Source organism: Haematobia irritans, chromosome 3, assembly GCF_050003625.1.
Source record: "Haematobia irritans isolate KBUSLIRL chromosome 3, ASM5000362v1, whole genome shotgun sequence".
In the NCBI taxonomy this organism is placed as follows: domain Eukaryota; kingdom Metazoa; phylum Arthropoda; class Insecta; order Diptera; family Muscidae; genus Haematobia; species Haematobia irritans.
This window is the reverse complement of record NC_134399.1, coordinates 6,254,221-6,280,842: the sequence shown is the minus strand read 5'-3', so window position 1 is coordinate 6,280,842 and position 26,622 is coordinate 6,254,221. Positions and strand designations below refer to the sequence as shown.

Here is a 26,622-nt window from a genome sequence, read left to right as displayed (position 1 = left end):
AAATAATCGGTAAATCCCATAAACATGCAGCAGTATCGATTATGCCTTCGGACTTAACTTATAATGTGCACAATATATGGGATATGTTCGACACGAGCACTGTCGTCCGGATCGATACGCCTTGTCGGCGATGACTAAACAATCGGTAAATCCCATAAACATGCAGCAGTATCGATTATGCCTTCGGACTTAACTTATAATGTGCACAATATATGGGATATGTTCGACACGAGCACTGTCGTCCGGAATAACTGATAGTCTGTAAAGCGCATTAAGTGCGAGTTGCGTGCACATTGTTCATGTGTACGCAGCGTAAAATGACGGCGCATTTAGTTGTAATCTAGCTTGATTACATCAAAAACGAAGGCGCAATACAATTTTACTTCAACTTTGGACTCTGATTGACATTTTCTTTCTTTTTGCAAATTATCCATAATTTTGCCCTCGTGGATTTGTGATTTTTGTGTATAAAATACTATAATAAATACAAGATTCTTAAGGTATGTGCAAAATAATATAGATCTCCTGAAAAATTTGTTTAATATGCTTGATTTTCTGTAATGCGTGTAGATGCCACCAGTAGACATTAAATCTTCTTGGGCCGATGAGGTAGAGATTGACTACGGCGGTCTGCCACCACCAACTGAAGTGATCGAAAATGGCTTCAAATATGTGACGGAGTATAAATACAATAAGGATGACAAAAAAACAAAAGTGGTGCGTACATACAAAATCACAAAAGAGGTGGTGCCCAAGACAGTGGCCAAACGTCGAACATGGGCTAAGTTTGGCGAGTCAAAGAACGATAAACCCGGCCCTAATTCTCAAACAACCATGGTTTCCGAAGAAATATTTATGCAAATCTTAAACACCAAGGAGGAAGAGAAGAGTAGCGATCAACTATTGGATTTGAGTAAGAATATTGCCAAATGTCGTATCTGTAACGGTGAGCATTGGTCCGTTAATTGTCCCTACAAGGGAACCTCCATGGATACAAACCTTATGGAAAAGAAGGCTTCGGCTGCTGCAGCTGCCGCTACGGAAGCTCCCAAGCCTGGCAAATATGTACCTCCATTCCTCAAGGATAGCCAAAAAGGAGGCATGGGTGGTTTGCGCGGCCGTGATGACTCAGCAGCTATTCGTATTTCCAACTTGTCCGAGTCCATGACAGAACAAGATTTAGAAGAACTCATCAAACGTATTGGACAACATATCAAAATGTATTTGGCTCGCGACAAAAATACCGGCCTATGCAAAGGTTTTGCTTATGTTCATTTCCGCCAACGTAAAGATGCTGCTGCTGCAATTGAAATTCTCAACGGTCATGGTTATGATCATTTGATTCTTAGCGCTGAATGGTCCAAGCCCCAAAACAACTGATACACCGTAAGAGAATCCACAAATAGCACTAACAGTAAATAAAATAGAACAAGAGAAGTAGAGTGTTTTTTTACATTTATGAACTTTGAAAAGCGAAACCGTTGAGCATTTTTCGAAAATGGAAGCATGTATTGATGTAGCAGTCGAAAAGAAATACTACAGTTTAGAATATAGGGTTACAATAAAATCCGGTAACCGAATATGATCCTTGGTTTTTATTATGTACAATGATGGTTTAAATTGTGGTAATGTATGCGCATATCTCAAATATAATTTTATAGATATAGGAGATATGGGGTTTAATGATAAGTTCTAATGAAGGAAGCAATTTATATTATACCTCATTCACATTACACTTCCAAAATGCACCAGATTTCAACTGTCATTTGTCTTATGAAAAGGATTAATGTGAATGGGCTGAAGTCAACCTCCCATTATTATTTCATGTCAACGAAATGTCATCGAGTCTAGGAAAAAAAAAAAACGCCTGACGTGATACTAATTATACTCTATAAGAAAAATCTTTATGCCGAGCATCTTGTTGATCAAACTTTGTAAATACTTGTCTGCCCCTTAAAAATATAACCCTTAAATAAAAATATTTACTTTTCTGTTAGTTGTGGGATTGAATCCTAATCAATTTACCATAATGCCTCCTAGGTAGGGGTTTTTTCCCCGGGAACGGGATCCCGGGAATTCGCTTTTCTACTCCCGCTTTCCCGGGAATTAAGTGCGGGAATTCCCGGGAATTTTTCAATTCTTTATATAAAATGGAGGGATAAATACTACAAAAAAAAAAAAAACATTATTTTTAGTGCCATTGGGTAAATCATCATTCTTATTACACTTCCAAAATCTACTTCAACAATTTTTAACTGTATTTTTCTTTGTAAATAAGGGATTTCAAAACCATTTTTAGTAGATTGAGAGTCTAATGTGAATGGGGTTTAAGTTAGCCTAAGTATAGAGGAATATACAAAATACTTTAATTGTTTTTGGTACTTTTTTTTAGATAAAATAAACTAAGAAATGAAATAATTCAAGTAAAAATATCCAATTACTTTGGAAATTGCATTCTCCTGTTTGAATAAGGTACCAAGTAGTAATAGTTGTTTTGTCTCACATACATAGTTCTAGGCAATGTCCTAACGGACACCCAATTGTTTAAAAGAAGGTTGCTCTTCCTAATTTAGTATCGTCATATTTCTGTAAACCGACATTCCAATAGACTGGTAGACTAAGTAAACCTTTATAAACACTGGGTTATATAACCTTATATAGCCACATTTGCAATTGCATATGTCAAGTTATGGATGGAAAAGATTCAAGGCATTGGTTACGAAACATTTAATATTTCTAAATTAATTGATTCAAAAGTAACACTGAAAACAAACTGGGTTTCAGGTTGTAAAATGTACATAGTACTTACATTAAGTATACGAAAGCACCAATAATGCACCGAAAATATTTTCTTTTATATCCATTTTTAGGGAAAATAACACGCCATAATTTCCGAAATCGGATTGAAATTCAATTCACAAAGTAAAAATATCTTTTTTTTTTTTAATGATATTTTAAAGAAAAACAAATTTTGTATATATCATTACCCCCATGTAAGAATTTAATATACATTGGGAAATATTGGACAATTAAATAAAACAAAATACTATTCATTTGAAAAAAGAACCAAAAAAAATTCATTTATGTACTAACGTATTTCCTTAAATGCAAAGACACTTCAACTTATTTAGCAACGATAGTCTCTAATCTGTTTTATTTGGTGGTAATAACGAAAATTTTTAAAGTCGAAAAAATGTTATCTGTCAAAATTCTCGTTTTTGGAAAAATAAAACTATATTTTTCATCAAATCATAAAAAAGGTGAAAAAGATTCCTTAAAATTCAAACATTTTACCAATATTTCGTTCTAAGGGTATTAAACATCATTTTTACCTTATTACTTTGCTTTTAAAATTCTTATACCTCACGTAACGCCCATTAATGTCCTTATTTTACAATTTCCGTTAGAGTGAGAACGCACGACCGGCTATTTTCAATCCATCTCTTTTTCACAACCAGCTATACTTCCATTTATAGAAATAGGTTGAAGTGAATGTAGTGGTGCATCCGGCAGAGATGAGCAAATCTATTTACTCATACCATAATTAGTACTTTCTGAGACGAGTAAAAGCGAGTAGGAATAATTGTACGGTTTAGTTGAGTGAATATGGGTTATAATCGCATCGCAAACACGGTTGCCGCTCGAGCCAAAAATAATCTACCAAAATTTGGAGAAAATTTTACCAAAAAAGACAAAATTTTATTTCTATAGAAAATTTTTGCAAAATTGTATTTCTATAGAAAATTTTGTTAACATTTTTATTTCTATAGAAAATTTTTTCAAAAATATTATTTCTAGAAAATTTTCACAAAAATTTTATTTCTAGAAAATTTTGTCAAAATTTTATTTCTATAGAAAATTTTTCCAAAATTTTATTTCTATGGAAAATTTTGTAAAAATTTATTTCTATAGAAAATGTTGTCAATATTTTATTTCTATAGAAAATTTAGTCAAAATTTTATTTCTATTGAAAATTTTGTCAAAATGTTTATTTCTAGAAAATGTTTTAAAAAATTTTATTTCTATAAAATTTTTGTCAAAATTTTACTTCTATAGAAAATTTTGTCAATATTTTATATCTATAGAAAATTTTATCAAAATTTTATTTCTATTGAAAATTTTTTCAAAAATGTTATTTTTAGAATTTTTTTTCAAAATTTTTATTTCTATAAAAAATCTTATCAACATTTTATTTCCATAGAAATTTTCTAAAAAATGTTAATTCTATAGAAAATTTTTCAAAAATTGTATTTCTATAGAAAATTTAGCCAAAATTTTATTTCTATAGAAAATTATTGAAAATTTTTTCAAAAATATGGAAAATGTTTTAAAAACTTATTTCTATAGAAAATTTTGTCAACATTTTATTTCTATTGAAATTTTTTTCAAAAATATTATTTCTAGAAAATTTTCTCAAAAATGTTATTTCTAGAAAATTTTATCAAAATTTTATTTCTATAGAAAATGTTGTCAAAATTTTATTTCTATTGAAAATTTTTTCAAAATTTTTATTTCTGTAAAAAATTTTGTCAACATTTTATTTCTATAGAAATTTTCTAAAAAATGTTAATTCTATAGAAAATTTTTCAAAAATTGTATTTCTATAGAAAATTTTGTCAAAATTTTATTTCTATAGAACAATTTGTCAAAATTTTATTTCTATGGAAAATGTTTTAAAAACTTATTTCTATAGAAAATTTTGTCAATATTTTATTTCTATAAAAAATTTTGTCAAAATTTCATTTCTATTGAACATTTTTTCAAAAATGTTAGTTCTAGAATATTTTGTCAAAATTTTACTTCTATAGAAAATTTTTTCAAAATTTTATTTCTATGGAAAATGTTGTAAAAATCTATTTCTATTGAAAATTTTTTCAAAAATTTTATTTTTAGAAAATTTTTTCAAAATTTTTATTTCTATAAAAAATTTTGTCAACATTTTATTTCTATAGAAATTTTCTAAAAAAATGTTAATTCTATAGAAAATTTTTCAAAAATTGTATTTCTATAGAAAATTTAGCCAAAATTTTATTTCTATAGAAAATTTTACTTCTATAGAAAATTTTGTCAAAATTTTATTTCTATCGAAATTTTTTGTAAAAAATTTATTTTTTGTAAAAAATTTATTTTTATCGAAAATTGTGTACAAATTTATTTCTGAGGGAACACAGTTCTGGGAAGACAAGTTAATTCAAGAGACAATTCAAAGTGTTATTTCTATAGAAAATTTTGTCAACATTTTATTTCTATAGAAAATTTTGTCAAAATTTTATCTCTATAGAAAATTTTGTAAAACTTTTATTTCTTTAGAAAATTTTATAAACATTTTATTTCTATAGAACAATTTGTCATAATGTTATTTCAAAAAATAATATTTGTCAAAATTTTATCTCTATAGAAAATTTTGTCAAACTTTTATTTCTTTAGAAACTTGTATAAACATTTTATTTCTATAGAACAATTTGTCATAATGTTTTTTCAAAAAATAACATTTGTCAAAATTTTATTTCTATAGAAAATTTTGTCAAAATTTTATTTCTATACAAAATTTTGTCAAAATTTTATTTCTATAGACATTTTGTGAAGTACCTCCTAATTGGAGAGGAATTCTACCAATATAACAAACAGTAAAAAATCTACCATTTTTGGTAGAAATCTAACTGTGACAGCCGTGATTTCAAACCCAAATTCTTTTTCAAGTTGAATTTTTGTGCCTTGGAACCAAAACAAAAAAAAAAAATATTTTTCTCTCTACATACGGTAACTACATCTGAAAAACATATGCCTTTTTTATTTTTACACAATAAATAAAAGTTTATCCAAAAACGTATTTAAATGATATGGATTTATACAAAGGAAATATGAAAGTAAAAAAATTAAAAAAAGAAACACACAAATATTGTCAATATGAAGAAAAACTATGATATGTCCCACATACGCTCTCCATAACTTTCAGTAACGTTAGCTTTCTAGGGTCTAACTCCCGCTAGAAGAATAATCGGTTTTGTGGATATTTGTATTATATTATATATATTTTTTTATTTATTTACGACAATACAATAAGCCAGAAAGGCCAATAATAGCGCATTGCCTCTATAACTAATTAATTATATAAAGTCTAAAATAAATTTACTATTTAATTAAAGAAAAATATGAATGAATTTTTAGAAAAAGTGTAGTGCAAACGAAATAGGCAAATATAAAGCAAATAAACAAATAATCTGTGGAATTTGAATTTTAGTTTTATAGTTCTAGCAATTCCACCATCTATAGTTTTTTCCCAAAACACTGTGCCCTGCTACTTGCACATTGTACATTTTTTGGTACTATTCATTATATTTCCATCTCCGTTGTTCATACATTTTCATTTGTTCATATTTTCATGTTAATCGTCCAATCGAAACAGTACTTCGAACGTGTTCGAACGGTTAAACGGAGAAATTAAGAATTTCGGTGCGCGGTCGGCTTTCGTATTAAGAAAAAAGAACTAATAACTAAAACAAGTAGTGGTAGTGTTAAAAACAAAATTAACAAATTATGAAAATTAAACAATAACACCCAAGGGTATTTATCAATGAAACAAGATAGAGCGAGATTGAAGAAGTTTAATTGAATATAATATTCAACGATTTTTTATGTAAACGTTGCCCATTTTGTTCATAAGAAGTGTGTGTTCGGTGCATCAGAATTCGTTTTTTTGCTTTATGATACATGCATAAGATCCATGAACATTGGTTGGTTGGTTCAACGACTACTCTATACAAGTGCGTGAACGTCAAATGGATGGGGGTGGTGGTTAGGGAGAGTGCGTGTTTTGTGTGATTGTCACCAAAATGAAAGAAATATAAAATAAACAAAAAGTTTATCAATGAAAATACAAAGAAAAAAATGTGCATGTTAAAAAAAGAAAGATAGACAGACAAACATGGTGTGAAATAAAAACAAGCCCCAATTGTTGTTGTCATTTTGTGTGAGATGGAGAGAGTGTGGCAGTAGGGTGTTAGGGAGCGTACTGAAGTGGGTAGAGAACCTAGTGTATGAGACAACTGAAGCACTCTCAAGAATATTATCAATTAAGAAGCTGCTGCCAGTGGCATTAAGAGCGCAGTAGCTGAGCCAAGCAGCTGATTGGATTTATAAATGATTATTAGTTGATTATTAAACTCACTATGCAAATGTCAAGAAGCCCAAAGGGCGGTAATGTATTAAATTTTTGATAAGAAAACAAAGTTTCGTTAAATAGTTCTAGTTACTTTTCCTAATAAATTTTGTTATTGTTTCTTATGAATAGAGGACATTTTTTTAATAGTAAAAACAAGAAACAATTTTGAATATTAAAAATATTTAAATAATTTTATGACACGTTGTCTTTTTTAATTGCCAGGTATATGGATATAATTAATTGATTACGATATGAATATTAATTCTTTATATTTGTTTTCACAGAATTGAAATTTTAAATTATTGAAATTGAAATTATGGAACTAAAAAATATAAATAAAATAATGGAGGTATTTACATAAAAGTATACATCAAAAAAAAAAAAAAAATCCGTAGTTAAACTAATACTAAATTTAACTCACTTTTATTGGAAAACAATTATTTGTTTGAAGTTAAATTTAATTATTTTTTTTCTCGAAATTTTCCACAGTCCAATGATAATTTCCTTTTTTAAGTATGCCTCAAACATTTTATGAACTAAACGTGGGCATAAAGTTCAATGACCGTATACATAAGTTCCATATGAACTAAGGCAATAGAAAATGTGTATATGATTCCCAAAAATAGTAAGAATGAACTACTGTATGGTTAAAATGATCTTGATTTGGCTCTAATGATTTTTTCTTTACTTTTACTTCATTTTTTCTTTTATGACAGAGTGTACTTTCGTGAGTTGTAGTTAAAAAAGTACACACAAAATAATTTTTTTCTGATTCAATCACAGAAATGATAGTAACAATTAAAAATTAATGGAAAGTCAATTAAAAAAGTAATTGATCCAATTAAAAAAAAATTTGTGATTGATTTTTCTTTCAATTAAAAAATAAATTTATAATCGAATATTTTTTAAAACTCAATTAAAATGTTAATTGGAAAAATTTTCGTTAAATTTTTTTTTTCTATCTAGGACATTACATTTTCCAACGCTTTGTGGAAATCTCAAAATGTGGAGTATAATTTAGTTTAATTTTCGCACAACATAGTTCATTTTTGCTATAAAACTGTTTAGTTTTTTTTTTGGTTTATATTTGAAGATATTTTATTAAATTTCCCTAAAATTAGAATAAATAAACTTTCGAATTGAGTTAATTGATTTATTGAATTATCTATATAGTATGAAATAGATAATTTCCTCAGGGACAAACGAACCTTCGGAACTGAATAGCTTTAGAAGTCAAATTTAGGACCGGCTTATATGGTGGCCACATAAAGGGCCATTCAAGGGCCGATGTTGATTTTGAATAAAACACAAACTATTTAGGAAATTATTGTAATTTTATTTTATTATAATATATTTGTATTACTCAATTATGTATGGAACAAAATATCGGCCAAATGGGCGCCCCGACCTCGGTGGCACACCTTCATCCGATGGTCCAAATTTTCGATGACGCTGAGGCATAATAGAGGTTCTATGCCGTTAATGTGCCGAATTATCTCATCCTTTAGCTCTTGAATTATTGCTGGCTTATCGACGTATACCTTTTCTTTCAAATAACCCCAAAGAAAAAAGTCCAACGATGTCAAATCACATGATACTGGCGGCCAATTGACATCGCCATTACGTGAGATAACACGGCCATTGAATTTGTTGCGAAAAAGAACCATTGTTTCGTTAGCTGTGTGTCCTGCTGAAACCACATATCGTCCACATCCATATCTTCCAATTCGGGCCATAAAAAGTTCGTTATCATCTCACGATAGCGAACACCATTCACAGTAACTGCCTGACCGGCTTCATTTTGGAAAAAATACGGTCCGATGATGCCGCCAGCCCATAAACCGCACCAAACAGTCACTCTTTGTGGGTGCATTGGTTTTACGATAATCACTCTTGGATTCTCATTCGCCCAAATGCGGCAATTCTGTTTATTGACGAATCCACTGAGGTGAAAATGTGCCTCATCACTGAAGACGAAGGTGTACGATATGCATTTTGATTTGAACGCCCATTTTCATAATAAGTCTGGATAACTTTAACACGTTGTTTGATTGTGTATCTCTCCATGGTTCAAACTGAGTAAGTCTGAAATAGAGAAATGTCAAATAAAATTCGGAAAAAACTTGGCGTTTAGGTGTGGTTCACATTCAACATCGGCCCTTACAATTTATAAATATGGATCGATATGAACCAATTTTTGAATGGTTATTAAATGACCTATACTGACATTATATACCAAACTTTAACAGGATCGGATGAATTTTGCTTCTCCAGGAGGTTTCAGTGGGGTAATCTAAAGGGGGAGGGGCTCGATTTATAAAGGGGCTATATATAATTATGGGAAGACATGGACCAATTTGACATCATCAAATATTAACCGGAAATTCGATACTCCACGAGGCTCCAGAAGTGAAATCTGTGGGTTTGTTTGTATGGGGACATTATATAATTATGGTCCGATGTGGACCAATTTTTGCAAGGGTTTTATGAGGTATATGGATCGATGGTATTAATTTTTGTATGGTTGTTAGCATTTCTGAAACAATTCCTGCTTCGACCGAACACCAAAAAGTTTTTCAGCGGTGGATTATCCCACCTCAGTAATGCTGGTGACATTTCTGAGGGTTTCAAAGCTTCTCTAAGTGGTTTCACTGCAATGTGGAACGCCGTTCGGACTCGGCTATAAAAAGGAGGTCCCTTGTCATTGAGTTTAACATGGAATCGGGCAGCACTCAGTGATAAGAGAGAAGTTCACCAATGAGGTATCACAATGGACTGAATAGTCTATGTGAGCCTGATACATCGGGCTGCCACCTAACCTAACTATGGGAGCTATATATAATTATGATCCGATATGGACCAATTTTTTGCATGGTTGTTAGAAGACCTATACTGACATCACGTATCAAATTTCAATCGGATGCGAGGAAATTTGCTTCTCCAAGAGGCTCTAGGAGCGATATCTAGGGGTCTGTTTATAAGGGACTATACCTAAAAGTGGACCGATATGGCCCATTTGTAATACCAATCAACCTACATCAATAACAACTACTGTGCCAAGTTTCCAATGGTTTCCTTAGGAAGTTAGCGTGATTTTAACAGACAGACGGACATCGCTGGTTCGACTCAGGTTTCTACTAAGACAAAGGATGTGTACATGGGGTCTAAAACCATTATTTCGATGCGTTATAAACGGCAAAGTTAGTATACTCCCATCCTATACTCAAAAACGTTAACTTGGTTCCAAAGGTCTTGACTTGAGTATTGAATCCTAGTCAAAGATTCAACTTCTTTAAAATACTGGGGACAAGTCTCAAGGAAAAACTTTGAAACTTGTCGACTCGCCAAATTTGATCTCTCCGGCCCCCATTTTTTCGGGTAGACGAACGATTTGCATTAAAATATTGGGATAATTACAAAAAAAATATATATATTGGGTACCTGAATGAGTCTATTATGTTTAGCAGTATTGTCATACCGATAATTTCAGATTGACATTTCCATCATTGACAATAGATGTTAAACGCGAATAATCGTGCACTAAAGGCCGGTATGCACAATGAAATTTTCGGACCCATAAGAATTTGAGGCTTCCATCCAGAGAAGGAATAAGATCACACCAAACTTGTTTGTAGAGCACAATGTTATTTTTGGACGGCGAATAATGATAACGTTGTCCAAACCAAGTTATTTTATCGATAATTATGGTATCTGATTTTGGCAACCATGTATATTTTGGCCGAGAAAACAACATTTTTTGCTACACAAATGTTCCATGTTCACCATAAAAAAATTTTGCTCTTAAAACATATTTCGTCAAAAAATTATCGAAAAATTCTTTGTGCTTTTTGTAGTTCTTCCAAAATATGTTTCTAATCTCCAGTTGACATGATTTCAAAATCATATCTGTTTGCCTGCCCATTAAAATAATGGATAAACGTTTTCTGTAGTACCACTTTAAAGCATCCCTCTTAAAATTATTCTACCAAAAACAAAACAAAAAAAATCAACAGATGATTATTTGATTTTTGGTCATTTTTTATTTACTAGGCAAACACTAGCAATTGGGTATCGGTTTGTGGTAGATCATAGTATTTCGAAAAACCATTTCTCTATCTTCCAAAAAAACAACAAACAAACTCTGCGTATCTATACTCAGATCAACCTCCCTAAGGCGGGCGGCGACAATCGGCGTGAACGCATCAATAAATTTTACTTTTAATGGCATTTTATTCATTTCTCGTTTTTTTTTTTGTATTTTTTTTTATTTGAATGCCAATGCCAATTTGTTTGTTATTGCTAAAGTTAGGATGCTTTGCTTGTTGTAGGGGGCTGCTATCGCTGGCGTTTTTTCTCTGTTTCTTTCATTTTCATAAATGATTCCTATACATATTTCAATGTTTAAAGGCGCCTTTGATCTAGAAAATGATTAAGGAAATTCATTTATGGAAATCATCAACACCATTGGGATTTATATGGCACTGAAAAACAAAAAATACAAATAAAAATCCACCTCCCCTTATCCTATGAAAGAAAATCTATCTATCCGTGTCTATAGCAGATTTACTGAGAGGACGATACGCAAATTCTTTTTGTATAAATTATAAAATTTGAACCTATGATTGTCTGTTTCCAGAGAAATAAATGAATATAAAATTACGTGTGAAAAATCCAAAAATTTTCGAGTGGATCCAGATTCATGGTGTCGTGTCGGACAGAGTGTGCTGTTTAATATACAGAAGACAAGCGAAAACTACATCATATAGTGTGGGCATTTTCTGCGTTAAAATGCATTAAATTCTGACCGGGTACATTGAATAACCATTAAAAATTGTGACTACAACACAACAAGTTTTCCATAAATTCACTAAATACTCAAAACACCATATACGTATCGGAACAAGTTGAATTTTAACAGAAATCCCAGTTACATTGGCATACATTTGCATTCAGTTTAAGGGAACGAAGGAAGAGCATCATCGCAACAATCAGCATCAGCAGTAAATTTAAATGAATGGAACCTTTTTGTTCTTCACTTAAGGTAAGTCTCTACTTTCTGTGGTAACAGGCCTACATACATACATACGTATATAAAATATTTTATAAATACACAAATTGTAAATTCATTTGTGTCTACAAGGAAAGATTTTCATTTCGTAACACTGAGAATTACAATACAGATAAATTTATTCAAAATTTATTTAAAAATGCATTGGTAAACCAATGGACCGATAAAAAATGATAAAAACGAAAACATTTCTGGGAAGACAAGTAAATTCAAGAGAAAACTCCAAATTTTATTTCTATAGAAAAATTTGTCAAAATTTTATTTCTTTAGAAAATTTTTGTCAAAATTTTATTTCTTTAGAAAATTTTGTCTAAATTTTATTTCTATTGAAAATTTTGTCAAAATTTTATATATAGAATTTTTTTGCAAAAATTGTATTTTTATCGAAAATTTTGTAAAATTTTTTTCTGAGGGAAGACAGTTCTGGAAAGACAAGTTAATTCAAGAGGCAATTCAAAATTTTATTTCTATAGAAAATTTTGTCAAAATTTTATTTCTAAAGAAAATTTTGTCAAAATTTCCTTTCTTTAGAAAATTTTGTCAAAATGTTCTTTCTTTAGAAAATGTTATCAAAGTTTATTTCTTTGGAAAATTTTTGTCAAAATTTTATTTCATTAGAAAATTTTTGTCAAAATTTTATTTCATTAGAAAATTTTTGTCAAAATTTTATTTCTATAGAAAATTTTTCTCAATTTTTTTTTGTATAGAAAATTTTGTCAAATTTTTTTTGTATAGAATATTTTGTCAAAATTTTATTTCTATAGAAAATTTTGTCAAAATTTTATTTCTATAGAAAATGTTATCAAAATTTTATTTCGATAGAAAATTTTGTCAAAATTTTATTTTTATAGAAAATTTTGCCAAAATTTTATTTCTATAGAAAATATTGTCAAAATTTTATTTCTAAAGAAAATTTTGTCAAAATTTTATTTGTTTGGAAAATTTTTGTCAAAATTTTATGTCATTAGAAAATTTTTGGCAAAATTTTATTTCTATAGAAAATTTTTGTCAATTTTTTTTGTATAGAAAATTTTGTCAAAATTTTATTTCTATAGAAAATTTTGTCAAAATTTTATTTCTACCGAAAAATTTTTAAAAAATTTTTTTGTGTACAAAATTTTGTCAAAATTTTATTTGTGTACAAAATTTTGTCAAAATTTTATTTCTTTAGAAAATTTTTGTAAAAATTTTATTTCTGTAGAAAATTTTGTCAAAATTTTATTTCTATAGAAAAGTTTGTCAAAATTTTACTTCTTTAGAAAATTGTGTCAACATTTTATTTCTATAGAAAATTTTGTCAAAATTTTATTTCTATAGAAAATTTTATCAATATTTTATTTCTTTAGAAAATTTTTGTCAAAATCTTATTTCTATAGAAAATTTTGTAAAAATTTTATTTCTATAGAAAATTTTGTCAAAATTTTAGTTCTAGAGAAAATTTTGTCAAAATTTTATTTCTATAGAAAATTTTGTCTAAATTTGATTTCTATAGAAAATTTTTCTCAAAAATTTTTTTCTATAGAAAATTTTGTCAAAATTTTATTTCTATAGAAAATTTTGTCAAAATTTTATTTCTATAGAACAATTTGTCAAAATTTTATTTCTTTAGAAAATTTTTGTAAAAATTTTATTTCTATAGAAAATTTTGTCAACATTGTATTTCTATAGAAAATTTTGTCAAAATGTGATTTTTATAAAAAAATTTGTCAAAATTTTGTTTCTTTAGAAAATTTTGTCTAAATTTTATTTCTATAGAAAATTTTGTCAAAATTTTATTTCTATAGAAAATTTTGTCAAAATTTTATATCTATAGAAAATTTTGTCAAAATTTTATTTCTATAGAACATTTTGTCAAAATTTTATTTCTATAGAAAAGTTTGTCAAAATTTTATTTCTATTGAAATTTTTTCAAAATTTTATTTCTATAGTACAATTTGTCAAAATTTTATTTCTATAGAAAATTTTGTCAAAATTTTATATCTATAGAAAATTTTGTCAAAATTTTATTTCTATTGAAAATTTTATCAAAATTTTATTTTTATAGAAAATTTTGCCAAAATTTTATTTCTATAGAAAATATTGTCAAAATTTTATTTCTACCGAAAAATTTTTAAAAAATTTATTTGTGTTTTTGTCAAAATTTTATTTCTATAGAAAATTTTGTCAAAATTTTATTTCTATAGAAAATTTTGTCAAAATGTTATTTCTATAGAATAATTTGTCAAAATTTTATTTCTATAGAAAATTTTGTCAAAATTTTATATCTATAGAAAATTTTGTCAAAATTTTATATCTATAGAAAATTTTGTCAAAATTTTATTTTTATAGAACATTTTGTCAAAATTTTATTTCTATAGAAAATTTTGCCAAAATTTTATTTCTATAGAAAATTGTGTCAAAATTTTATCTCTATAGAAAGGTTTGTTAAACTTTTAATTCTATAGAAAATTTTGTCAAAATGTTATTTCTATAGAAAAGTTTGTCAAAATTTTATTTCTATAGAAAATTTTGTTAAAGTTTAATTTCTATATAAATGCCAGAAAACGGAGGCTTCCGTTTTATGCCATTCATAGAGTAGCAACCTACTTAGTGAAGGGTTATATGAACACGGAACTATGTCGAATTTAATGTTGAATTGAGAAAAGTCCTATCCCGACACCTACCATCTTGCCACGGTTTTATCGGCGGTCCAAGTATGCCAAGTTGAAAGAGACTGTTGTGAAATAAATCTCTGCTTTGCAAAATATTTGTGGTCTGGGTGAATATTTGTTGTACAATTTGTATTGCTAAGAAATAAAATGTTTGTAACACCATGTTATAGCAGGCCTAGTTTCGCAATGATAGTGAAGTTCCGTTAAGATTTTTCTTAATACTACATCTTAACAGAAAATATAGAGTATCGAAAAAATCAAAAGAAAGACCAGCTTTGTATTCTATAAAATAATTAATAAAGTATGGCAAAAAATATTCCATTTTAATTCGCATAAGATATAAATATAGTGAATTACAAAATGCCTCCAAAGTCCTTGACTGTCACAGACAATCCATCATATTTGTGTTTCCTAATTTGTGTAAATAATTTAAACTTTCAATTAGATCAATATTGATGTTGCTCTTGAATAACTACAACTAGCTTTCCACATGTTGTTAAGACATTGCCATATTGACATAACGTTTTTACACCTGTCTTAGGTTATTTGCTCTTCTCTAATCTTATCACACCAGTTAGAGTAGAGTTATTAATTTTGTTTTAGTTTTTGTTTTTTAATATATTTTTTTCGCTTGATTTTTTTTGCTTTTGCTATACACTTGATACTTGAGAGAATATAAAACAAAAATTTAAATGGGTCTCGGAAATAACACATTTCTTTGTGATAAGAATAAGGCACAAATGCTTGCCCAAGTAGACTGGCAGAGTGGATGGTTGGATGAATGGTCAAACGGAAGGACGGACACATTGATAGAGAGACAATCCGAATGTTAAGGCAACGATGTCTTCCTCATAGATATAGTAGACTCGTGTATATCTGAAGGCATTTATTATAATAATAATGCTTCCATAAATAATTGTATACGAGCCATTTCTTGTTTAATTAACATTAATGTGAAATTGAAAAAAAAAAAAAAAAACATCTCTAGGTCAGAGTCCGAAATTGCAATTAATCAAAATTCTGTTGTAGATTATGATGTGCAAAATATCGTAAATCGTAAGTTCTTGGAGTTTCGGTCGAACGAAAGTTCCTCATATAAGAAATCGATCTTAGGAGTCATTTTCTGAACAAACTAATCACAATATCGAGCAATCGTGAATGGAGAAAAAATCATCTTATTAAAATTTAATCTGACTATACAGGATTAACAGCAGTGCTAAGATGGTCTATATAGCTCATAAAGATATTGTAGGTTGTACGAAAAAATAAGGCTATCCATTCAAACGCCCTATCTGTTCTTTAATCTCACGGCAATCTGATGATGATTTTAGGCGCCATTTCCCTTTATCCATTGCTATTTACTCTAGCAGTGCTAAAGTGCAACTAGAAAAAATGAAATTGATGGTAATAACAGCAAAGAAATATGACAACAAAATAGCAGCTTTAATCACCATCACCAGCACAAGAGGAAAATCAACACCATAATAATAGCAGTCGTATCAAGAAAAAAAATCATTACGTTTAATCACATGTTTACCCATGTTATTCTCACTCCAATGCCAAAGTGTAGGATTAGAGCCAAAGAGCAAGAAGGATGAGAGGGGGTTTGTTGTCGTTGAAGCTATAGTTACTGTTGTTGTTTGATGGACGAGTCTCATTTGATAATATAATTAAATACTCGCTGTATATGCGACAAAAAAATAAAACAACAACAATAACACACATTAAAACACAATACCTAGCAAAAACATGTGAACACATACGCACAAACACATTCTTTAATATCAATACAGGGTGGTGGCATTCGACATAGGTAATATACCCCAACAAAAATATTTGAAAACAAATGAGATATCAAGACCAAAACAAAACTCAAACAACAACAATTTGCATTTTTATTTAATGCTATCATCCCCCCAACACCCTCTGGTGTTTCATGAGAAAAATACTCAGGGCAGTGACGTTCCATTCGCACTCGTCAGCTATTCATCACTTGTATGTGGTAGATCACTGGTCCCATCTAATATATGGGATTCTCTCCGAGGCTAATACAAAGACAGCATCTGTCGAATTTATTGAGCTTAATGAATGCATGAGAGAAGAATAATGAGAGTAATATGAATATCTCCCATTTACTCTCTATTAATGATTTAGCTTATAAGTCGAGCCTTCAATGAGATGCAAATTTTATTGTGTGACGTGTGGGACTTTTGTAAATCAATTTGATTAATTCTGATTTTTTCATTAGGTAGTTTGCAGAATGCTGGTTTTCTTGTTCTGTATGGAGAATGGAAATACATAAACGACGAATAAAAATATAAAATTCTTTGAGATAATTGTAAAGTCTGAAAGAAATAACATAATTTCACTTGTTGTGAATACCATACCATCAGCGTTGCCAGAATTGTTTCACTAAAAACCGCTAGATTTTCTTCAAAAAAAGCAAAAAAGGCCCAGAAAAAAATAATAGATATTTTTAATAGCAAAAGCCACGAAGGAAATTATTTTAGTGTTTGGATTGAGCTTTGAAATATGTGTAAACCTTATTCTGGCAGCAAGGGAAACACGTCGAAAATAAAAAAATAGACTAAAAACCCCTAAAACGGTCATGAAATTATTTTTTCATGGTTATTTTAAAAAAGCTAGATCTTGCGGGGTGAAAAACAAATTGGCAACGCTGCATACCATAGGTCGGATTTCTCTTAGTAGGGTAAACAACATTTGTATGTGCTATACAGAATATCGTTGCACAAGTGTTCTATGCAGAATATCTCAGTACTGAAAATCTTGACGGCATTGCCAGCTTGAATTTTAATAATAGGGCTGTTTTCTTTTTGCACTGGATACAACATTTGTATGGGCTATCCAGAACATCGTTGCACTGGTGTTCTATCCAGAACATCTTGTCAGTGCAAGTCGCGCCGATCTTGCCAGATTGTGTTTTGATAAATTGACGCTTCATCGATTCACAATAGCACTTTATTGTGACTAATTTATCGAAAAACATGTAATTCAAAGTGGTATAGTGTCATAAAAAATCGCAGCAGTAAATATTTATTACTAATTGCAGCATTTCATACATTAAAAATGCAAGATTTCACTTCTTTTCTGTGATTGTTTTTAAACAGCTGATGGCAGTGTTGCATATTTTTGGAGATGTCCAGGATAAACGAGTACTCTGTTTTCTTTTAGTCCTTCACGGCTTAGGGTATCCAGTGCTAAAAGAAAACAGCCCTAATGTGGAATTTTCTCCATTCGCAATAGATATCTATAGTGCATAATGTGATCAAAAAATTAAAAAATAATTCCAAAGACAAATTTTTAATAAATTTTTATATTAAAAAATTGAAAATTTAACTTACTTTCTGTGATTGTATTTAAACAGTTGATGGTTTTGGCTTCTGTTCGTTCTGGATAAACAAGTTCAAGTATTTTATTTTAGTCCATCATGATTAGTCCAGTACTAAAAGAAAACAAACTTTATGTAACGCCTAATAGTGCATTATCCACCACCAATAATGGCTTACATATTTAACCAGTGTTAAATATTTTACAACATCACATCGAATAAAACAAGACGACTCTCCACATTGATATAAACTATCATATATAAACTCAATTAATTTACGATATTTTGCACAAATGTGTTAATTATCTAGATACGTGAGTTAGAAAACCTGTTTGCAATAAATATATTTATGACGAAGAATTAATTTAATATGGGGCGAAAATGTGGAATTAGTTAGAGAGTTTGGAAACCAAATGGATGCATAATATTTATAGCAACCAAAAATGATTATTTTTAGAGATTAAGGCAAGGTTCAATTAAGGGTAAGCCTAGTAAACAGTATCAGCTACTTTAGTGTATTCACAATAAACAAAAGCACGTGAATAGCTGTGCGAATTGTGTTTGGATAGTTGCTACCTGAGTTTTACGGTAGCTCTCAAATTAACAATAAAGTCCATACATTTTGGTGTTATTGTGAATAGCACAAAAAATGTAGGATTAGAAAAACCGCAGAGAAAAACATTCACAGTTTTTAGAAAAATATGGATTTACCATGACGGAATGTTTACATTTGAAATAAAAGTATTGAAAAAGATTTCACCGTAACTTCCATTCACAATAAAGTAAAAATTAGAATAATGACCAACTATTTCAATGCCTGACATAAAAATTATTTATGACGCATTTATTTTGTGTTTACTTTTATCTTTATAAAGACCTCGTGTGTAAGCGATATTACAATGAACAGCTGATGACTCTTGTATTTCGATTATCTATTGTGCCCTTCACAATTGTTTTATTGTGAATGACATTCATGCTCTAGTACTGAATTTGGTTATCCATTAATGACTGGTTGGATTCAACATTAAAGATAACACGTGTGATAAACTTGTTTAGTGTTTAAAACAAACCTGTTCTCCTCCGAATTTTCAAATCGACCTTTAGTAAACTAAATGCGAATAGTTTACTGATTTACGACACATACTGTGTTTTTGAGGCATTTCATTTTTTGTTTGTTTTATGTTTTCTTCAATTTTTTTTTTGGCAAATGTTCAGAGAAATTAACATTAGTTTGACAAATTGAAATGATTAACATTTAATTTAATTCATGGTGTTTAATATTCGTCTGCCAGTGGAAAAATCAAGAATGTGGCGTAGTTTATTCGTGCCGCCAGAAGTGAGTGCAGATTATTTGTTTTCATGTTTTTTTTTATATCTCAAAATACTGAAATACTTCACAAGTGCTGGCCTCTCATATGTTATCAATAGTGAACTATGTGACCGTCACACAGTACACTTAAAATTCTGATGATTGAATGTAAAGTAAGGGCTTTAGGACAAAGCGGGTACTTAGTGGGAAAAACAATTCAGAGCTTAATGTCTTGTAAGAGGAACTTGTGTTCCATCTTATACATTAAACGATTTATGTAAGACTCTATTTAGTAACTTTTAGTGATATGAAAACAATTCAAAACAATTCAAACTATGCAATGGGCAGCAGTCGAAATGTGTTGGGGGTATTGTAGTTTTTTTTGGGCTAGGGAAAATATCCCGGAATGCTTCCACTCAATTACGTCTGGTGGTGCCTATTTATGACCAATGTTAATTGACTAATAGATTGGAGAATGTGGAATATTTGTGGTCAAACTCACAGCTTTGGAATTGTGAAATCTCACAGTTTGTTGGTTTACTTTCATTGTCGCTGTGTCTGTCGTTTCTTCATTGAATTGATCTCATGTTGCACTTTGCGTACATCCGGCTATTAATTCAAATTATACTCGCATCGTTGTTTGTATTATTACTCCGATAATAAATGGAGAGTACAAAGAGAGAAGAAAAAAATATAGGGCCTTGTCAATGAGAATCGGGCAGCACTCATTGCTAAGAGTATAATTCACCACCTGTGGTGAATTATACTCTACGTTCGCACTAGACACGAAATCCTCGTGAAGGAGGATTTTGGCCGAAATCATCCTAGATCTCAGTAGATTTGGAATAGGCAAATATCAGCTGGCTCGTAGAGGATTTCAATAAAATCACTTTCAAAATCCCCTTTACTGCCTTAGTACTAAAAATGGTTTTAGTACTAAAATGATTTTAGTACTAAAAATGGTTTTAGTACTAAAAATGCGTTTTTTGCAACCCTGCCCCAATTTTCCTTGTAGACGAATGTGTATATGCGTGTCCACATACGGGTTTGTATTGATATATTTACAAACAGCTGTTAAATCCTCAAATCTACGAAATCTCGTTATTTTGCCAGTCCGAACACTTGAGATTTGTAAAGAGATTTTGGTTCTAAATAGCGAGATTTCGTGTCTATTGCGAACGTAGTATTACAATGGTCTGAAGTGAGCCTAAAATATCGGGCTGCCACCTAACATACGGTTAAAACTTTAAGTATAAGACTATAGTATTTTCACCGCGACCATAATCTTTCCGCGATCACAATGCCCACTAAAAATAATATGAACAGTAGGGCTGTTTTCTTTTAGCACTGGATGCAATATTTGTATGGGCTATCCAGAACATCGTTGCACTGGTGTCCTATCCAGAACATCTCATCAGTGCAAGTCGCGCCGATATTGCCAGATTGTATTTTGATAAAGAGACGCTTCTTCGATTCACAATAGCAATTTATTGTGACTAATTTATGGAAAAACATGTAATTCAAAGTGGTAAAGTGTCATAAATAATCCCAGCAGTAAATATTTATTACTACTTGGGCACTTGATACATTAAAAATGCAAAATTTCACCTCTTTTTTGTGATTGTTTTTAAACAGCTGATGACAGTGTTGCATATTTTTGGAGATATCCTGGATAAACGAGTACTCTGTTTTCCTTCACGGCTTAGGGTATCCAGTGCTAAAAGAAAGCAGCCCTAATATTGGAAATGTTATAGTCTCAAATAAAATAATTTTTCCTAATATTGCGGTTGAGGGGATTTTTTCCACCTAATAACGCATGCCCTCGTCCTAATTGTTGTGATTGGAGAGACTTTTTCCAAGTAAAATCGTGTACAAGCCACTCATAAGGATGTATCGGTGATGTCCTTGCTACGTTTGATTCATGTATGCTTGAGACCTTTTAGTGTGCTATGAGAACCAGATTGATGACTAGGAGTTGGAAAATTTTTCCACGGGCTTGGGAATTGGTCTGGTCCGCTCATAAGGATATATCGGCAATATTCTCGTATCGATTGATTCTTGTTGGGAATTGGTATGGTCCGCTCATAAGGATGTATCGACGATGTCCTCGTATCGATTGATTATTGTATGTTCTAGAGCTGTGGTTATGCTATGTGATTGATGACTAGGAGTTGGAAAAATTTTCCACTGGCTTGGTATATCGGCGATGTCCTCGTATCCATTGACTCTGGTGTACTCTAGAGCTGTTGTTGTGCTATGAGATTTTCGAAAACCAGATTCATGACTAGAAGTTGAAAAAATTGTCCACAAGAGTGGGAATTAGACTACAGTATTCACTTTGTTGTTGCTTTAGCATTGAAATCACTATAGGTCTAGATGTCGGGTATTAGGACTCCATTCCATTTAAATCCAAATATTTCAGCTATCCAATATGTCAGCTGTGCGGTTCAGTCGATGCCATGAAGGCTTAAACGTTTCAGCGAAATTCGTCGGTGTAATTGTGTAAATGCCATTGGTTCGTAGACCGCGACGTTCAGAACCCAGGTTGATGGCCAGATCTTGGAAATTTTCCCTCAGAATGAAGACAAGTAGTGTTCTAAGTGTCTTGGGTGCTGATATCTAGGATATGTTTAAAGAATGACAAAATCTTTAGACCTTAGGTACAAGGACCTATTTCAGCGTTCACAAAATCTTTTTGGTACCTTTTGAGTAAAAAAGTCGAGTAGATCCCCCGGTAGGAACCTCCGCAAAGTGATCAGAATGTCATCGTAACATGCGAGAGAAAGGATATCATCCAATTTTCCGTGGGTGCTGTTTCATGACATATGTAACATCAGTTGTGCTAAATTGTGGATTCTAATCGGTTCAGATGTTACGACCCGACTAATATCATTCTTTGCCGGCCTAAAATTCTAGCACATCTCTTGAAAATTCTGGAGTACCTCTTCTAATTTGTAGTAAAAGTGAATAGTAATCTCTTTAGCTTTCTACCGACGTTCGAAATGTCTCCAATTTAGTAATACCAGACGTTTTGAGGCCTTGATCCTGTCTGCAAGGCCTTGGCTGGAAATTAGATTCTCACTTGAAGAATTCAAACAGTTGACGGCTTCTGATGTGTCGCTAGTACCTCTCAGCTTTAGTTCATTGATTGGTATTTCGTAACGCCAAAAGCTAGGAGGCCAAATATAGGACCCTGCAATTCCACTCCAATAATTTAAAGTTTAATGTAGTTCCAATTACCCGTTGGCAAAGCTTTCTAGTTCTTAGGTTTTACCTCGATGAGGCTAAATTCTCTGGATGGATTGTAAGTAGGAATTTTCTTGACACTTCTCTATGTAGATAATAAATATTATTTATCTTCATAATAGAAGCACCGCCTTTTTGTTATTTCAACTAAAAAAACACATTCACCCGCAAATTACGAAAATTAAACGTATAGCGATTTTCCCATTTATATGCTACAAACGAACCTTTGAAATTTATGCACAAGAACACAAATGTAATATAAGGTCTGGCTACCTATGTTGCTGGCGTTTATTGTTTACAGCCCATATAAATGTCTGGTTTGCCGGCCGTCTGTCTTTCTTGGTGATTTACTTTGCCCGCAGTACTGTCTTCCCCCCAAACATACTTCTTTTTCGTGGGGTCTGGTATATGCATTAATTTTTCGCCTAATTGTAAATAATGAATTCGCGAGCGTCATCTAAATGAAAGCGCGTTTAGCAACAGCATGTTTATGGATGTTAATTATTAGATAATTAATAGTTGGGAGGCCTCTCTAGCCTCGCTTGCTTCTCTGTGGGTGCCTCCATACCCCCTATGGCCAAATCGATTTGAAATTGGGTACTAATGCAACAATAGAATTAATAGACAACATAGCTATTGTGGCGACATGGTCTTTTGGGTGCAACTTCAATTGCTTCAATTGTGCTGTGGAATAGATTTCTGTAGAGGCACCACCATCAACATCACAAACCAAAGGAGAAAAAGTCGTAACGCATGTTGTGTTATTAAACATTTTTTTTTTCATCTTATTGTTTTACAGCTATTGTCAATTACTGGATAAGTATACAGACACATACATACTTGCATGGAAATGTTATAGTAAATGTGCTAGTAGCTAAATTATGAGGCCTTTAGTTGGGGATAATAGGTTGCTACATACACACCCATGAAAACATCAATGTTTCTTTTGATTTGTATTTGGAATGAGGATAATGGAGATTTGGAGAAAATCCAAGAACATAATATATTGAAGAAAATGTCTTTAAGTCTGGTTGCATTAAACAGGTGGCAACACTATTATTTGATGGTTCGGTATAATCACAATACTGAACACAAAATCAGCGTTGCCACAATGAATTTTTATTTTGGACCAACGTTTTTCCAAAATTGAATCAAAATTCGTACCAGCGGACTATTTTTCCAAATTACATTAATATAATTTAAAAGTTAAAATTTTTCGATAAAAAATTTTGTCAAATTTTTATTTTTATATATTTTTATGGAAAATTTTGTCCAAATTTTAATTCCATAGAAAATTTTGTCAGAATTTTATTTCTATAAAAAATTTTTTCCAAATTTTATTTCTTTATGAAATTTTGTCAAAATTCCATTTCTATAGAAAATTTAGCCAAAATTTTATTTCTAATTTGTCAGAATTTTATTTCTATATAAGATTTTGTCCAAATTTTATTTCTATAGAATTTTTTTCAAAATCTCATTTCTTTATGAAATTTAGCCAAAATTTTATTTCTATAGAAAATTTAGCCAAAATTTTATTTCTATAGAAAATTTAGCCAAAATTGTATTTCTATAGAATATTTTGTCAAACTTTTATTTCTATAGAAAGTTATCGCAAATTTTTTTCTATATAAAATTTTGTCAAAATTTCATTTCTTTATGAAATTTTGTCAAAATTCTATTTCTATAAAAAATGTAGCCAAAATTTTATTTCTAATTTGTCAGAATTTTATTTCTACATAAAATTTTTTCCAATATTTATTTCTATATAAGATTGTTTCCAAATTTTATTTCTATAGAAAATTTCGTCAAAATTTTATTTAGCCAAAATTTTATTTCTATAGAATATTTTTTATAGAAAATGTAGCCAAAATTGTATTTCTATAGAATATTTTGTCAAACTTTTATTTCTATAGAAAGTTATCGCAAAATTTTTTCTATATAAAATTTTGTCAAAATTTCATTTCTTTAGGAAATTTTGTCAAAATTACATTTCTATAAAAAATGTAGCCAAAATTTTATTTCTAATTTGTCAGAATTTTATTTCTATAGAAAATTTTTTCCAAATTTTATTTCTATAGAAAATTTTGTCCAAATTTTATTTCTATAGAAAATTTTGTCCAATTTTTATTTCTATAGAAAATGTTGTCCAATTTTTATTTCTATTGAAAGTGATCGCAAAAATTGTTTTTTTCCATATAAAAAATTTTGTTAAAATTTCATTTCTTTATGAAATTTTGTCCAAATTTCATTTCTCTAGAAAATTTAGCCAAAATTTCAATTTTATAGAAAATTAAGCCAAAATTTTATTTATATAGAAAATTTTGATAAAATTTTATTTCTATAGAATATTTTGTCAAACTTTTATTTCTATAGAAAGTTATCGCAAAATTTTTTCTATATAAAATTTTGTCAAACTTTCATTTCTTTAGGAAATTTTGTCAAAATTCCTCTCTATTTTATTTCTATTTTGTCAGAATTTTATTTTTATATAAAATTTTGTCCAAATTTTATATAAGATTTTGTCCAAATTTTATTTCTATAGAAAATTTTGTCAACATTTCATTTCTTTAAGAAATTTTGTCAAAATTCCATTTCTATAGAAAATTTAGCCAAAATATTATTTCTATAGAAAATTTTTTCAAACTTTTATTTCTATAGAAAGTTATTGCAATTTTTTATACCCTGCGCCACACTGTGGAACAGGGTATTATAAGTTAGTGCATATGTTTGTAACACCCAGAAGGAGACGAAATAGACACATGGTCTCTTTGGCAATAATGCTCAGGGTGGGTCCCTGAGTCGATATAACCATGTCCGTCTGTCCGTCCGTCTTTCTGTGAACACATTTTTGTGATCAAAGTCAAGGTCGCAATTTAAGTCCAATCGCCTTCAAATTTGGCACATGTTCCTAATTTGGGTCAGAATAGAACCCTATTGATTTTGGAAGAAATCGGTTCAAATTTAGATATAGCTCCCATATATATTTTTCGACCGATATCGACTTATATGGCCCCAGAAGCCAGATTTTTGGCCGAATTTGGTTGAAATTTTGCATTAGGAGTACAATTAATAGTATAGTCAAGTGTGCAAAATTTGATTGAAATCGGTTCAGATTTAGATATAGCTCCCATATATATCTTTCGCCCGATATGAACTAATATGGTCCTAAAAGCCAGAGTTTTGGCCCAATTTGGTTGAAATTTTGCACAGGGAGTAAATTTAGCATTGTAGCTATGCGCGCTAAATTTGGTTGAAATCGATTCAGATTTAGATATAGCTCCAATATATATCTTTCGCCCGATATATACTTATATGGACCCGGAAGCCAGAGTTTTATCCCGATTAGCTTGAAATTTTGCACAAGGAGTACAATTGGTAGTATAGTCATGTGTGACAAATTTGATTGAAATCGGTTCAGATTTAGATATAGCTTCCATATATATTTTTCGCCCGATATGGACTTATATGGCCCCAGAAGCCAGAGTTTTGGCCCAATTTGTTTGAAATTTTGCACTAGGAATACAATTAGTAATATAGTAATGATTGCCAAATTTGATTGAAATCGGTTCAGATTTAGATATAGCTCCCATATATATGTTTTTCTGATTTCGACAAAAATGGTCAAAATACAAACATTTTCCTGGTAAAATCGCCACTGCTTAGTCGAAAAGTTGTAAAAATGACTCTAATTTTCCTAAACTTCTAATACATATATATCGAGCGATAAATCATAAATAAACTTTTGCGAAGTTTCCTTAAAATTGCTTCAGATTTAAATGTTTCCCATATTTTTTTACTAAAATTGTGTTCCACCCTAGTGCATTAGCCAACTTAAAT

General features: G+C 30.2%; 2 protein-coding genes across 2 annotated transcripts in view; both read left to right on the top strand.

Annotated features, from left to right (window-relative positions):
- Nucleotides 1-367: 367 nt before the first annotated feature.
- On the top strand, nucleotides 368-1,580 carry eIF3g1 (eukaryotic translation initiation factor 3 subunit g1). Its single transcript, XM_075299598.1, has 2 exons — nucleotides 368-500; nucleotides 571-1,580. Exon 2 carries the CDS (start codon nucleotides 571-573, stop codon nucleotides 1,378-1,380), a length of 810 nt encoding a protein of 269 aa, XP_075155713.1. The 5' UTR covers nucleotides 368-500; the 3' UTR covers nucleotides 1,381-1,580.
- Nucleotides 1,581-6,414: 4,834 nt separating this feature from the next.
- Pde9 (phosphodiesterase 9) overlaps nucleotides 6,415-26,622 on the top strand; it is a 369,167-nt gene continuing 348,959 nt past the window's right edge. Inside the window, exons 1-2 of the mRNA XM_075299122.1 lie at nucleotides 6,415-6,564; nucleotides 11,799-12,203. The gene's annotated coding sequence lies outside the window, so the exon portion shown is untranslated. The remainder of the gene's footprint in view (nucleotides 6,565-11,798; nucleotides 12,204-26,622) is intronic.